The sequence below is a fragment of the Drosophila serrata genome, unplaced genomic scaffold, assembly GCF_035046125.1.
Source record: "Drosophila serrata isolate PLE 108 unplaced genomic scaffold, ASM3504612v1 contig_241, whole genome shotgun sequence".
Lineage (NCBI taxonomy): Eukaryota > Metazoa > Arthropoda > Insecta > Diptera > Drosophilidae > Drosophila > Drosophila serrata.
This window is the reverse complement of record NW_028257139.1, coordinates 758,609-774,286: the sequence shown is the minus strand read 5'-3', so window position 1 is coordinate 774,286 and position 15,678 is coordinate 758,609. Positions and strand designations below refer to the sequence as shown.

General features: G+C 37.1%; 1 protein-coding gene and 1 long non-coding RNA gene across 18 annotated transcripts in view; one reads left to right on the top strand and one right to left on the bottom strand.

Annotated features, from left to right (window-relative positions):
• Window positions 1-15,678, bottom strand: part of LOC147643870 (uncharacterized) — a 64,596-nt gene that overhangs the window by 25,922 nt on the left and 22,996 nt on the right. For both annotated transcript variants that reach the window (XR_015271397.1, XR_015271396.1), the window contains exon 3: window positions 13,248-13,366. This is a non-coding gene — a long non-coding RNA (uncharacterized LOC147643870). The remainder of the gene's footprint in view (window positions 1-13,247; window positions 13,367-15,678) is intronic.
• Window positions 1-15,678, top strand: part of GluClalpha (glycine receptor alpha 1) — a 70,191-nt gene that overhangs the window by 50,846 nt on the left and 3,667 nt on the right. For 3 of the 16 annotated variants that reach the window (XM_020958577.2, XM_020958576.2, XM_086831712.1), the window contains exons 3-12: window positions 395-507; window positions 4,559-4,629; window positions 6,995-7,064; window positions 7,125-7,361; window positions 7,747-7,881; window positions 10,653-10,805; window positions 11,705-11,884; window positions 13,133-13,239; window positions 14,316-14,440; window positions 15,342-15,458. In XM_020958577.2, coding sequence (XP_020814236.1) covers window positions 395-507; window positions 4,559-4,629; window positions 6,995-7,064; window positions 7,125-7,361; window positions 7,747-7,881; window positions 10,653-10,805; window positions 11,705-11,884; window positions 13,133-13,239; window positions 14,316-14,440; window positions 15,342-15,458 — 1,308 coding nt within the window. Of the gene's footprint in view, window positions 1-394; window positions 508-942; window positions 1,011-2,705; window positions 2,774-4,558; window positions 4,630-6,994; window positions 7,065-7,124; window positions 7,362-7,746; window positions 7,882-10,652; window positions 10,806-11,704; window positions 11,885-13,132; window positions 13,240-14,315; window positions 14,441-15,341; window positions 15,550-15,678 lie in introns of those variants that run through there. The other 13 variants (XM_086831716.1, XM_020958583.2, XM_086831713.1 and 10 more) reach the window with 11 other exon arrangements.

The following is a 15,678-nucleotide window of genomic DNA, read 5'->3' as shown; positions in this document are numbered from 1 at the left end:
ATTTTCGCTCAAGTCGAGGTCAGAGTCAGCAGCTATGTGACTTTGCCCCGGCTTTTTGGTATGTGCGACAGTGTATAATACCAGCTACCAGCTAACGGATAACGACAATCACACCCTCCCACACCTCCAATCAATTTGTACATACCTTCTTAAAAAAAAAAAACAACAATAATCAATTAAGATAACTTGCTGTAAATTGTATGCAAACATTTTCCTTTTATGCGACATTTCTTAAAAAAAAATTAATAATTACTAACAATTTGCTCAGCTAATGTTTTTTCCAAATCTTCAATAACAACTTAATATTTTTAAATTCCAACAAAATTTGAACAAACACAGTGAAGCAACAAATTTTTAAATTATACATGCGTGCCTATCCATATCCTGATTTCAGAGCAAATAATGCCAAAATAAATTTCCGAGAAAAGGAGAAAAAAGTCTTAGATCAAATTTTAGGTGCAGGCAAATACGATGCCCGAATACGACCATCTGGAATCAATGGCACAGGTGAGAAAAATTCCAATTAATACTACATAGTTTTTAACCGAAATAATATATATATAATATATATCCTCTATGACATTTTTAAATAATTTTAATAACTTCTTTATATATGACTTTAATGCGACTTTTGTTTGATTGTGCAAATATGCCTTATTTTTTTGTTTGCTTTTTGTTGATTATGTATGCCAGGGAATAAACTATATCTATATATATACGATAACTGCTTAACAAAATTACCAAGCTGTTAGCTAGTGTAAGCCTCTTAATCGAAATTAAAAATATAATGAAAATCAAAACAATAGTGAGACATACCTGACGTAGCTTAGTATGCAAATCGGAGATCAGCATTATCTATATAGCCTAGTTAGATCAGATCTATAAGTTAATCACTCTACATTTACGTCGCAAAACTCACGTTTGAACCAACCTTTATGCCAGATGGTCCCGCCATAGTCAGAATCAATCTATTCGTACGCAGTATTATGACGATTAGTGATATTAAAATGGTAAGTTGCACTGAAGCAGAGGCAGTAATTCGATAACGATTCGAAAACGGTTCGATAGATTGACCCCTTCCACCAGACACCACCTTTATTCTCGAGCTCCCTCTCTCACTCTCTCTCTCTTGCTATTTAACTTTGCCTTTCCATTAAGAAATTAGAAAGCATTAAAACACACGCGCACTATAAACACACACAAACACAAACACATACACACACACACACACACACACTTGTTTTTGCGTTTTGCGTTGACTCGTTCTATATTTCCCTCGATACTTAAATATATATATATAAATAAATGCGTATGAACCATTCGATGCTAAGTATTTACGTTTGATTTTTGCCAGTGATTTATATGGCAAAATTCTACCAGTACATATTCCCCAGTTTCTCTTTCCGTTCCGATTGTTTCTAGAAACAGCGTTCCTTTCGTTTCGTTTGAGATTAACAGCAAATAAACCCAGCAAAGTCAATATAAGCGACACCTAACACCACCGGAAAACGGAAATCGAAATGAGAAAAATCCATTGCCTACTTATCGGGGCCCGCTTTGGCAAAGCGGATATCCGCTCTCCTATACCCTGCCGGCGATTCTGGCGCCATTTTCAATGTCATTTTAAAAACATTTTTAAATGTAATAATTATATATGTGTTTGTCATTTTAATATTGACTCTCTCTTACTAAAAAAAACCCAATTCACTGTCCAGTTTGAAGTGCTCATTTTATCGTTTCGACTTTTTCGTTTTACAATTATATAAATAACGTTTTGATTTCATTTGCAGTTAATTTTATTGTTGTCATGTTGACTTTTACCGCAGCAATGACATTATTAATAATGTAGGGGCAGCATAAATATTTGAAAATAGCTCGACACAGCCTCCTCTCCCCTCCCGTCACCGTTCACAGTCACATTCCCAGTCACATATTACATACATATATAGGACATAAATCATGGCAACGATGACTCATAGAGTCACGAATATAGTCCGCATATTTTGCCAGTTTGATAAATATTAACTATTAAGGCATATCAATTAGCATTAGCCACTCCGGAAGGCAATCACAGAGATACTACCACCCCACCGTATTTTGTTCATACTCGTACCACACACTCACAAGCCACACCATACACCCCCCGTACATAGAGCCACCAGAATCCAGACCCCCACCGTATAAGCCACCCTCTCGAAGGTCACAAAAACAACTCATAGACAAACAAAGCAACTTTAGTAACGTACATAAATTCTAGCTTAACTTAGGTATATAAAAAACGCAAACAAAACGAAACAAAAATCGAGAAGAAAATATTCTTTGACTTAGCTTAGCTTTGTAAGCAAAACTGGAAGTGAACTTGCTAGTAACTTTTTGTATCCTAGTAAGTAAGCAAAATCCAACAAAAAAAACGAAAAATAAGAAGGAAAACAACAACCGGGAGGAAGGCTATAAAATAAAACTTTATTACAGAGGGGCCACATAAAGGCATAAGGACTGCCAAAGGCCGAATATTCGAGGGTACAAAGGGTGTATCACAAAAAGCGGACCGACGGCGAAGGAGGTCGCATGCCGGGTCATTTTAAGTTTGTTTTAGGGCCGGACCCTGCGGCAGCTGTTAAAAAATCAAATCTCTTCTTGTATATTACATTGAAAGTATTGTGCAAATCGGTGAAAATGTCTATCTATCATGTATCGTCCTCCAGATGGTCCCGCCGTGGTGCGCGTCAACATATTCGTTAGGAGTATATCGAAAATCGATGATGTAACCATGGTAAGTTCGCGCCACCAAAAAAGCCAACCGACCCACCATGAAAATGAAAATAAAAACAAAGAATGAAACCCCACTTAGTACCCCTTGACCGCAAGTGGATGCTCAAAGTCGTATAGTCATAGGTCTCGGGTCAATGAACCCACCCAGTTGCTCTGTCTCTTTCTCTGGTCCCCCAGTCTCTTTCCCTCTCTCTCTCTCTCTCTCTCTCTGTCTCACTCTTTGGTGCCCGTCCAAAACTATGTTCTGGTCTCTTCACTCTCGTTAGGAGCCAAAAGGCAACTAAAAAACACTCGAAAGGAAACAAGAATATATTGTATAAACATGAAAAAAAAAACATATATATATGCTAACGTACTATATTATATATCTGATATTGGTATCTATAATACATAATACTTTGTTTGTTTGACTATCGGTGTAATTTGATTTTCGTATTTGATACTTGATTTTGATTTATTTACGTATTGGGTTGTTAGCAAATTAAAAGCCAAATTGTCTGATTAGTTTTGACTTTAAGTTGACGATTGCATTTTAACTTAGCGCCTTTTGTTCTGTCAGTTTGCATTGGTAACTTGAATTCTCTCACTTGCATTTCTCTTTGTTTTTTTCTCATGTCAAAGAATTGTAAAATAAAATACTCACTCCACCGTTTTGTAGTGAATCAAAAAAAAAAAACAAAAAGATATACAAAACATTATGCGAAAAAAAATGTCTTTTTGGATCTCTTTCCTACACAGTCTATCTACCTTCTAACTATCTCTCTCTCTATATATCTATCTCTGTCTCTCGCTGTGTCTATCTCTTTCTTTATTTCCAACCATAAAATAAAATAGTCCAATTTTTAGATTAATTTTCCCCGCTTTTCTCCTACACTCTCTGTACAAATTTTATAAATTTCCACTAACAATAATTAATTAATTAATCCCATTGAACTATTTATAACCGTGATGAGCGGATGCAGACCATTTACTATTTAGCCTCGGACTAATAATTATATACGAGTTTATTTTCAATAACGCCTTTTGCTTACTAAGAAAAAACCAATACTAAAATATCTGTGAATTAATCAAATTTATATAATTTATGCTATTCTCTGTACTTAGTAAAACAATAAATTCAACTGTGAACTGTTAATTTTAATCGTGTGCTTTGTATCTGTGTCGCCAAACTATTTTTTATCCTTTTAACCGCCCTCGTAACCAATCTTTTTCATCCCCTGTAAACCCGTTAAAAAAGAACTTAAACCAAAAAAAAATAAAAATAGTTTACTTTCTTCATTTAGTTAATTGAAACACATAAAAACCTGAATATAGGATCGGCTTAAATATTCTCGAAACGAATTTAAACGTTTGAGAACGGAATCTGGAACTGAATCCGAATAGCAGAAGGAAGGCATGCAATATTTATACAAATCTTTTAAATTAAACACACTAAAAATTATATATATAAATCAAGGAAATTAAATGGTAACCAAAAACAATTTTTTAATGAGATCCATACAGACATTTTCCTTTATTAACATTCTATTAAATTCACATCGTTTCCTTTATTTTATTTTCTTTTTAGTTTAGGTCTTCTTTTCAGTTTTGTTTAAGTTTGTTTTTTTCGTTGTTTTTGATTGACAAGCACACATTCCGTTCACACATAAAATTCATCAAAATTTAGCGTGTAAGTAAGAGTAAGCTCTAGCGTCTAATTACTATGATAGTTGGTAAGAGTGACTAGGCTAAGCGGATGCAGGAAAAGGCGGTGGAGAAACGATTTTGATATGCCGATTGATTCTAGCTAATTTGGCCACCATTGTGAAAGTCAACATGTTCCTGCGATCCATATCCAAAATCGACGACTACAAAATGGTGAGTTCCGGCCAAGAGCACAGCCCAGAGCACAACTACACCACCACCACAACTCCAAGTACAGAAACTACTACAGATAAATCCCAAGCGCTTCTATCTCACTTTGCTCTAATTGTGCGTGCGTGTGTGTATGTCTACAAAAAGATAATCCAGTAACTTGGGCCTATTAAATAATTGCATTACTAATAAATGTCCTTAAGTGTGTCTGTGTGTGTATGTGGGGGGACGTAAAATATATATATACTAAATCGGGTCACTTTCGATGCCTCCGATGCAACTTGTAAATTTTCTTTATATATATATATATTAGGGGAAGTCACGAAAGTCGCTGGTGATTTGAAAACACTTGCAATTATCCTTAAAAGAAGTCAAGTTAAAATTCTTAGCATACTTTTTGGGGCAGATGTAAGTGATTTCAAGCCACCAATATGTATATCTCTTAAGCTAGCCTTACCGATGTACTTGTATTATACAAACAGAATATGCATAACTATAATCCCGCTGTATCAATATATCTTAAACTATGTAAAATACCTATGATTTCTTTGTGTCCACTTTTTCATTTAACGAAACGCGAGGGGGCAAAACCTGCTTATTGCTTGCCACCACCAACCACCGCCCACCGACGACGATGCCGAGAGAACCGAGTAAAGGCTAATTTGAGTTTATAATCTAAGTTTTAGCTATAACCTAGGCTAGACTTAAGGCTTAAGTCGTAGCACCGTCAGACAACAAGAACAACAGACACCCACATCCGACATCATTCTTCAGCCACCAAGCCACAATCCCTCAGATCATTCAGTTCAGTTTCGTTCGATTCGATTTGATTCGGTTCATTCACTTATGGTAAACCATCATCATTTTAAGCCGCTAATTAAGAGAGTGTTCCCCTTTCAAGGGGGCCCTCTGACAGCAGGGCTAACTGTAAGTACTAACTGGGAGATGTCGTGCCGGGGCGACATGTGTTAACACTAAATGGGGGGAAGAGCCAGTGGCAATCTCCATCTGTCCAGTTCGGTTTCCGCTGTCAGGAAAATCGTTGGCAAAAAGCGGACAGCTCCGACAGCCAACGGCTGGCATAAAAAACCCGACAAACACATTTAATTTTGCGCATAAAAAGCAACGCGCTATAAATAATATGGAATTATTTGTAATAATTATTCAAATTTATTTGTTTTCACTTTGCTTAATTGGTTGCAATAACGTTTTCCCCACTTTTTTCTGGGAATCGCGCGAAGTTTAGAGGAATATACTAAAATATATAATGATACACATGTTACTTAACCAAACTAACAGCGTTTCTACGCAATTGGTTTTAATTCAATTTTTCATTAAGTCCCAATTATTTTTGTTAATCCCCCCGTCTCCTGTGGAAATGGCATGACTGAATGTTATAGTTACTTTTTATGGCATGCACTTTAGAAAGTTTTTTACTAATTAACCGTGGGGGGAAAAAGTTTGTGTTTAAAAAGCTTAGCTAAAGGGGTGCATTTTGTTACTTTCAAGACATCATTCGACCGAGGGTTCATCACAATTCAAGCCCTCAAAACTGCATCATTGTTTATAAACGATTTCTCAGCATGAAACTTTAACAACTTAAGGTAGTTTTAAGTTTAAATTTAATGAATAATTTCTCCTTTGTTCGGGGAATAAACAATTTATACACGGTTTTGAATGTACGTTTTTAGGTGCCTTGCTTTTCTGCTTGCTCGTTTTGCTTTTGTCTTGACGTGTTTCTTGCCTGCTTTTAGCCTGCTTGCATTTTTAAACAATTAAATGTGTGTGTGCAACACGTTGCATGTGGCATTTGCATTTGGTTGCATTCCGAACAATGCGAACATGAAATATATTTACTAGTCATGACATTCGCCTGGCCGAGAACATTGCAAACTAGCCGGAACCCAAGCCAAAACGACAGCTTTCCATTATACGCCATGTATCAATATCAATATATACGAATATCAATATCAAATATACCACTCAGTTATACATGCCAAATAACAACAATATTTCGCCTCGCCACGCCTTGCTCGCTCTTTCATACTCCAAAACCAAACAAATCTCTGTCCAACGTAAAGCCAAAGCCCCCGTCAACCAAAAAATCAAATCAAATTCAATTAAATAAATCGAACTGCAAGCCACCCTCCCTAATTGAAAAGCCCCTCAGTACACAGTCTAAAAATAAAGAATAAAATTGAAAAGAAAGGAAAGCTCGAAAGAAACTCCCCTTTCAATTCGACAAAGCGAAATTTGCATTGTAGTTCTGATTGAATCCTCAAAGAGTCCCTTTGATTTCGTCTACTAATGAGAGTTTCCCTCTGCCCAAACACCACCCACCATCACCACCCACTTCCGGCGCCCGCAGGAGTACAGTGTGCAGTTAACCTTCCGTGAACAGTGGACGGATGAGCGCCTCAAGTTCGACGATATCCAGGGTAAGTCTAGAGAGCACTCTAAATTGGATTGGCTAATCGAAAACTCTCCGTTTCCCATAGGCCGCCTAAAGTACCTGACCCTGACGGAGGCGAATCGTGTGTGGATGCCCGATCTTTTCTTCTCCAACGAGAAGGAGGGACACTTCCACAACATCATCATGCCCAATGTTTATATACGCATCTTCCCCAATGGCTCTGTGCTATATAGTATACGTATCTCGCTGACATTGGCCTGCCCAATGAACCTCAAGCTATATCCACTGGACAGGCAGATATGTTCGCTAAGGATGGCGAGCTGTGAGTATAGTCTTCTCTATTAATTTATATAAGGAAATTAATATAACTTAGAATAAAATATGTCTAAGAAACTTTAAAAAATGTATGACCTTAATGGTATATCTGCCTTAATGTCTGAGTTTTTTATTATCTTATTTTCATTGCAAGAAAGCTCCCGAGACCTCAATAATAATCAAACTATTATATTAATATGATTAAATTTGATTAATATTAGTTAAAGACATTTCTGTGGTACATTTCTGAGCTTCTAAAGTATTATTGTTAAGTGATAAAAACGTAATCTGTCCTGAGCTTTAACTCTTATTATTCTATAACAACTAATTATTATTATCATTAATTTTTATTAATCTCCGACAACTAATGGTGCTTGTGTATGTTCTTTCAGATGGCTGGACCACCAATGACTTGGTCTTCCTCTGGAAGGAGGGTGATCCTGTGCAGGTGGTTAAGAATTTACACCTGCCACGCTTCACTTTGGAGAAGTTTCTGACTGATTACTGCAACAGTAAAACTAATACGGGTACGTGCGTTTAGTATGTGTGTGTTTTTTGTTGGACCTTTCATTTCTCGTTTCCAGAGAACTCATATATGTATTTCCCAATAATGTTAACTATTCTCCTAGAACTCTCAGCTTTTTTACTCGTTCAACTCGCTGGTTGCGTATATTTTATGTTTTCGTTTTCGTTTTTGTTTGCATTTGTATTAAACGCTCCCCAGCGATTGCATGCCAAGTGGTTTAACTTTAGCTCTAGCCATATCGTAAATATGTGTGTTTGGGTCCCAACTGGAGAATATTATAAACGGCCCCATAACCACTTCATAGCACACACACCCAAGCATACACTCTCAATTACCCATACTACCGCACCCAGCATATATACATACACGTGGCGAATTTTATAAGATGCCGTTTACACATGCGCCATTTCAATGAGCATATCGTTTTGGGCCGTTATCAATGCCCGAAACGCATAGAATCAACTTTTTTACGATGTAATTCGCACACTCACACACACGCGCTTTCCACACACACACACACACACTAGCACACGCGTTTACCTTGCCGTTTTTTATGAGCACTTGGAAATCTGCGCGCGCTCAAAGTAAATGTTTACCTTGGCGAACAACTATTCCAGTTGCACGACCAGGGAAATGGTGGGGAGGGGGATTCCCCCACTCCCACCCCTCTGCAATTTTCCCCGTCAAAATGTGAAACGGAAAATTGAAGGCAAAAATGGCAAAAGCCGTACGGAAAGTAAATTAATCGAGGAAATTGTCTGCGACGACGTTGTTTAAACTTGCACAAAGACGATGCACTGAACAAGATGGCGATGTGGATGTAGATCCCAAAGTGGAGGTGGAAGTGGAAAATGGAAGCAAACAAGAAAAGAAAGCAAAGATTTTTCCACAAGTTGGCAGATTGTGTGTCAGCATATTAGGATAGTTAACGGCAAGCCCGAACAAACAGAGCAATCATTTGGAATCCGTGTATTTATCTAGTGGAAACTTCACCTAATTCAAACATGAATCCGCTGACTCTACACATTTATTTTTTGTTTACCAATTACTGAGAATGGAAGTCTCTCTCTATCTCAATATCTCTCTTTAAATAGTGCCATCATCCCCATCATCCATCCACAAATAAGTTAGCATGAGCCTGAATTTCATCACTCCCGATATATGAAACCAAAAAAAAAAAATAATAATAATCATATTTAGCTCAAGTCTAATTTATATCAACTAAATTGGGGTGGACTCATAGCTATATCTTTGTAAAAAATACTTTTTAAAGGTGTTTAAGAGAAGGCAATAATAAATATCCTTTGGACAAAGCTTTAAATAATCTTTCAAGATTATATATTATTGCCTCCTCTTAGATTCCCCTTTAAAAGTCTTGAAATCCTTAGATATTGCCTTGATGCGCCTCCCCCTTTAATATGACTTTTTCCACTTAGACGTTGCGTAGTTGTTGCAATTTAGATCTCTCGCCTTGAACCTAGTTGCTCACATAAAGTTTATTAATTTTATATCTTCTATGAGCGTTGAACGGGATTTAAGACCGCTCGTATCCGAGCTGGCCAGAATGAGAGTCATCGCTTGATTGATGATGGCCTGTCGCAAAAGCCAAAGGCACAACCGATGGCTGCTAAAGCTAAAGCCAAAGCCAAAGCCGCCGCAATGCGAACCATTCCAGATGTGATGCCATACCCGGGCACCCGTAACCAAGCCCGAGCCCGTGCCCGTGCCAGTAACCCAGAATCAGAATCAAACCCAGACCAAAGAGCCGAGCAAATAAACCACACACGCAGGCAGCACTCAAGTGCAAACAGGGAAATGAAAGCCTGGCCAAAACAGACACAGAGAGAAATCTTAATGAAACAGCAGCACGCTTAAACGAAACAAAACAAAAATTCCCCGAAAAAAATATGAGAATGTAAAATAATAAACAACTTTGTCTTGAAGAGTATGGAACGCTTTGCCAACAAATTAACGGAAATGAAGCACAAAAATCGAGGGGGTGGTGGGGCAAATCAATGAAGGCGGAGCTAGGCGCGTCCTTGGGGGCGGGGTTGGGAGCAAAAAGGGGGCGTGGCTTGTCAAGCGGAAGTCAGCGAAATGAAAAGCAGAAAAGCAACATGAACCAACTGAACACAAAAGCCGTCGAACTTCATTTCCGTTAAGATTTTTGTTGCAAAAAGTCAGAAATTGAATTCATGTTGATACCTTTTTGCCTATGATGCAATTTTTCATTTGATTTTATAATTTTTCAACTCTCTGTGTGCCAAAGCACCCTTACAACACCTCCTTCTCCGTATTTCTCAGAGCTGAGTTTATTTTTATTTTTTGTTTTCCTGTAAATACATTATGTCTTCTTAAACCCCACCTAAAAAAAGTCCCCGTTGTATAATATGTTTTCGCCACTTTTTATTTTCTTTCTTTTTTTTACGTTTCGGAAAACCCATTTTTTTGTACATACCAGAAAAGACTCGACATGACCCCAAAAAAACTAAAAAAAAACCTTCTGTAAATGTGTTTTAATTTCTATTCTTGGCAAAATTTCCGAGCAAGACACTTTTATGTTTCCTCTTTATTGGATGTCATTTCTTTGTACCATATATTGGATATCTATCTGTGTGTGTATATACCTTCTAAAACTGTGTGTGCGTGTGACAATTTAAACCAAAAAAGCGAAAGCAAACTTGCCTAAATCAAAAAGATGAAAGCCTCTTTTAATACATCCTCCCGTACATTTTGAGTTTGACACAATTTATATACCTTGTATACTCATAGGTGAATACAGTTGCCTCAAAGTCGATCTACTATTCAAGCGAGAATTCTCATATTACTTAATACAAATTTATATACCATGCTGTATGTTGGTCATTGTATCATGGGTATCATTCTGGCTGGATCAAGGAGCAGTGCCTGCACGAGTGTCACTGGGTAAGTTTCAATCAGTTTTCTATATATTTTGTGTGATCTTATCTATCCTTGTACTTATTAAATGTGATTTTTAATATAATAGGAATATCTGCTAATATATTTGCTCATATATTAATATTTTCGTGCCAGAAATAGTACATACAATTACATAATGGTTAAATTACAAATGCAAAATTAATACACTGAATTAGTATTTATTTAGACCAAAATATTTAATGATAATTTGTAATTTGTAATAGGTTAAAAAAATTTATAAAAAAGTATTTAAAAGTACATCATATTTGTTATAATGTAAAAAAAAATTGTTAGCAATATATTTAAAGAATGTGATGAAGTTTTGAAGCCTTAAACACAAAATTATTCTTATGTGTGTCTATTTAAAACGACCTCTGGCTATTAGAGAAAAAGATATATTTATATATGATTTCACCTTTACAGGATCAAGAGTAATACTAAATAGGGTTAAAAATTTAGTTCCTATTTATTTATAAATTTAAATAGTTGCAAGATAAAGAGTTTGAATTCAAATCCCTTTGATCAGCGAACAAGTAAAGGCACCAGTGAGTTAAGTTACAAAAACCATAGCATACTTATGGTCGCTACCTTGAGAAAGTATTCAAGAGAGTTCAGAGACTGACTCGCACACTCCATTAAAGTGTTTCTTGTAACTAAAAGTATAGTAAAATTTACCAGCTACTTAACTTTAAGATCCAATTACTTAAAAGAATTCAGAGACTGACTCGCACACTTGACTTAAGTTTTTCTTGTAACTAACTAAAGTAAAGTTTACCAACCTAACTATAAGATGCAATCTGTAACCCCTAACCATACATTGCTACCTAGTGAAAATGCATCCATCTAATGTAAAAATCCCTCTATATAATATACCACCTTTCCAGGTGTTACCACCTTGCTGACCATGGCCACCCAGACGTCGGGCATTAATGCCTCCCTGCCGCCCGTTTCCTACACGAAGGCCATCGATGTGTGGACCGGCGTGTGTTTGACGTTCGTGTTCGGGGCCCTGCTCGAGTTCGCCCTGGTGAACTATGCATCCCGTTCAGGTTCGAACAAAGCTAGTAATTGAACTTTGATATGCTTCTTAACTACATATAAATGTTAATTAATCGATGGTGTTTATCTTTTTTTACTGTTGTTTTATTGTACTGAGTGATGACGAATATATATCTATATATATACGTACATATCTATATATAGTATAACCATATATATATAAATGTCTACGCATACTTGTACCATACAAAAACCACACCGACCCGAAAGCTCGGCCAAAGCAACACTAAATACACCCACAACAACAACACACTCGATAACCAATGCCAGGATCGGCGTGGCACAAAACAACAACAACAACAACAACTTGAAACCACAAAAGTCCTGGGCCACATCCTTACTATATATAAACACACACACAGAGTCCCGCTGTGCCCACTCTCTTGTCCCCTATGTCTGACAATGAGCGAAAGCCAAATCGAGTTTAGTCGTAGCATTTTTGATAGATTTGTTTTTCCTTTTTTAACCTTTTGACTTTGATAACTAACCACGAAAAGGTCCTTCGAGTATATCAAACTAATCCAACGTTTTTATGTTTACTCTCTTATTTCATTGTGCGCCCGCCATTCATCGACATGCATCACACTGATCACCATCCACTCACACTCACACTCACACTCACACTATTCACTCTCACACTCACACTCACACTCGCACTATCCACAATAACGCGTTTGAAAAAATACAAACAAAATACAATTAACAAATTGGTCGACCTTCCCTTCTTTCGAAATAAAATCGAAAATCGATTTGTGTTCGGTTCCATCTCGGTGTTGTTTAAACAAAATGCTTGTAAATATATAAAACAAATATGTGTGTATCTGCAACCGATCTCTGGTTGATTTCCGTATAATTTGATATTATCCTGCGTACCCTTTGACCTCGTCGATATATGATTGCACTCGATTTATTGTTTCGTTTCCATGATTGATCCTTGATCCTCATTCATATTATTGTTTTAATTTTTACTAAACATTTCGAATCGTTTAACGTTTTTGTATGTGTGACTATCTATCTCTATCTCTCTTTTTCTGTCTGTCTCTATCTCTCTCTCTCTCTCTCGCCTAACACTATCGCTGTCTAACTGTATAACTGTGTATAACTATGCATCTAAAACTAACACACCCAATAAAACCTGTAAAAATCCAAAAATCAAAAAAACCTATCGATCTGCCGTGGAACAAATAAATTCTTGTCAAACATCTTCTATCACATGCAACATATATCTATGATATATACGGATCGGGCCGCAGACATGCATAAGGAGAATATGAAAAAGAAGCGCCGCGATCTGGAGCAGGCCAGTTTAGATGCCGCTTCAGATCTGCTAGATACAGATAGCAATGCAACATTCGCAATGGTACTTACCTCTTGATATATCTCTTTACGAAAAACGAAAACCAAACAGCTTTTCGGTTTATTGGGGGTCTTAGATACAGCTATGACAAAGGGTGTACTCTTCCGATTTTCATTTTGATTATATTGAGCTGAAACCAGAAAATAAAACGAAAAGTTTGTTAAACATTTTATTGTACAAATGATTTATAACATATTTAAAAGAACCACTCATTAAACCCTTACAAGTTATTATACATTTTCGTCAGGAGCTTTAATTTGATATCATACCACTGAGGGATTTATAATTTGAGTCAGATTTGATTCTTCAATTGCCATAAGCCCCAACTTTACCTTTTATTCTTTGGTTAGCTCTCATTATACTAAAGTCAATTGCCAGAAGGCTAAAACGGGTAACTTTAAGTGAGCAATTATTATAGAATCGCGTAAAATCCTTTACATTTATTTTCCTTTTTTGAACCCGCGGGTCTGGGCTTTAATCCAGCAGAAATTTATCTACTTTCATGTTGGTTTTTTTTTAGTGGAGTACAAAAACCATAATTGGCAACAACAAAACTGTTATGATAAAACTATTAAAACAACTATTTCCTTTTATATTTGCCTCTTTTTTATTACCACAAAAAAATGAAATACGAAACAACAACAACCACCTCCAAAAAACAAATGCAAAATTCAACAACTTTTTTCAAACGTGCTCATCCCAACTACAATTTTAACAACAACTACTACTAACCACCTCCCCCAACAACATCAACAACCATCCACAAATAAACTAAAAATAAAACCTGCAAAAAAACAAACCAACCAACCAACCACCAAACCATCACCGACCATCGCTGGCAACCAAAACAAACAACTCGACCGGAATTGAATTGAAATATTTGCAACGAAATTAAATCAAATTACGCACATGCCATTGCATCCACTCGACCGAACCACCTGAACCACCTGTGCCACCTGTGCCACCCAACCACCCAACAACCAAACCACCACCGATCGCCCCTCATTTGCATCCGACTACAATCGAAACTTTCATGTCAAACGGCGTCGCAATTTACACGCGGTGGCGGTGGCCAACAGAAACCGCTGGTCCGTCATCCCGGCGATCCGCTGGCATTGGAAAAGCGGCTCCAGTGCGAGGTGCACATGCAGGCCCCGAAGCGACCCAACTGCTGCAAGACCTGGCTCTCCAAGTTCCCCACCAGGTAACTGAGATTCGGAGCCACGCTCCGGACGCCCCATTAAAAGAGTATCCACTCATCCAAATGCCCACCGTGTAGATATATCGTTTAGTCCCCCACATTGTGTTCCGTAGTAGTTGATGGATTTACTTTTTGATGTTGTGAACATGTACTATTCTACTCTCTGTATCTCTTTCACTAACTCTTGTTGACTTTTTGCTATCACATTACAACTATTCAACAGTCATTTGAAATCCTGTGAAAGAAACCGAAAAAGATTAACGAAAAACCAAAACGAAACCAAAATAAAACCCGATATCTGCCGCTTGCTTGCCGTTCGTTCGTTCGTTCGATTCTGTTTGCTCGCTGTCTTTTGTTGCCACAAAAACTGAACTCAAAAAACTAAAAAAAGATATATAGTAACGACTTCTAATGGTATCTGTGAAATATTTAAATATATAATTGCATTTCAATTTGTTAATTTGAATTAAGTTAAACCCCTTTTGGATTGCCACCGCTTCTGGTGGCGTTTTGATAAAGTTATGCTTTGCTTTTCAGTCATTTTCTGTGTGATTTGTTTGTTTTAAAATATATATACATATTTAGTTGTAGCCATTGCCAAAGACCCTCCAAACCAACCCCCCCAAAACCCAGCCCAACCCAGCATCCCCAGCTTCTTCCACACTGTCGTAGATCTTAACTTTCCCCACCAGAAAGCGCACTTTTTTTGTTTGGTTTACCAGCACACGTAGTGTTTTTCCGCCTTTTAAAACAAACAAATTATTCTCTGCCAAATATTTGCAAAATTAACTTTTTAAAATGTTGAAATGAAGAAAAACAGTGAAAAAACTAATCACAAAAATCAAAAAGCCAATCTCTAGATGATCAATTAATTTGTATTTTCGTACTTGCTTAATATCCAAAGACAATGTTCTAGATCGAAGAGGATCGACGTTATCTCGCGGATCACCTTCCCGCTGGTCTTTGCCCTGTTCAACCTGGTCTACTGGAGCACATATCTCTTCAGGGAGGAGGAGGATGAGTAAATGCCGTTACCTATTGCCAAGAACCACCAATTACTTTATAGAAGGGTTGGCCGGTTGGCTGCTAGCCAATTAAATTGTACTAACCTATTTCTTTCACTTCTTTTTTCCACTTCCTTATCGGTTGACCTCATTTCATGCTTTTGTCTTGCGTTTGCGTATGGCTTCATTTCCAATTTGGTTGATTTCTTGATTGACACACGTATGATTGAATGATTG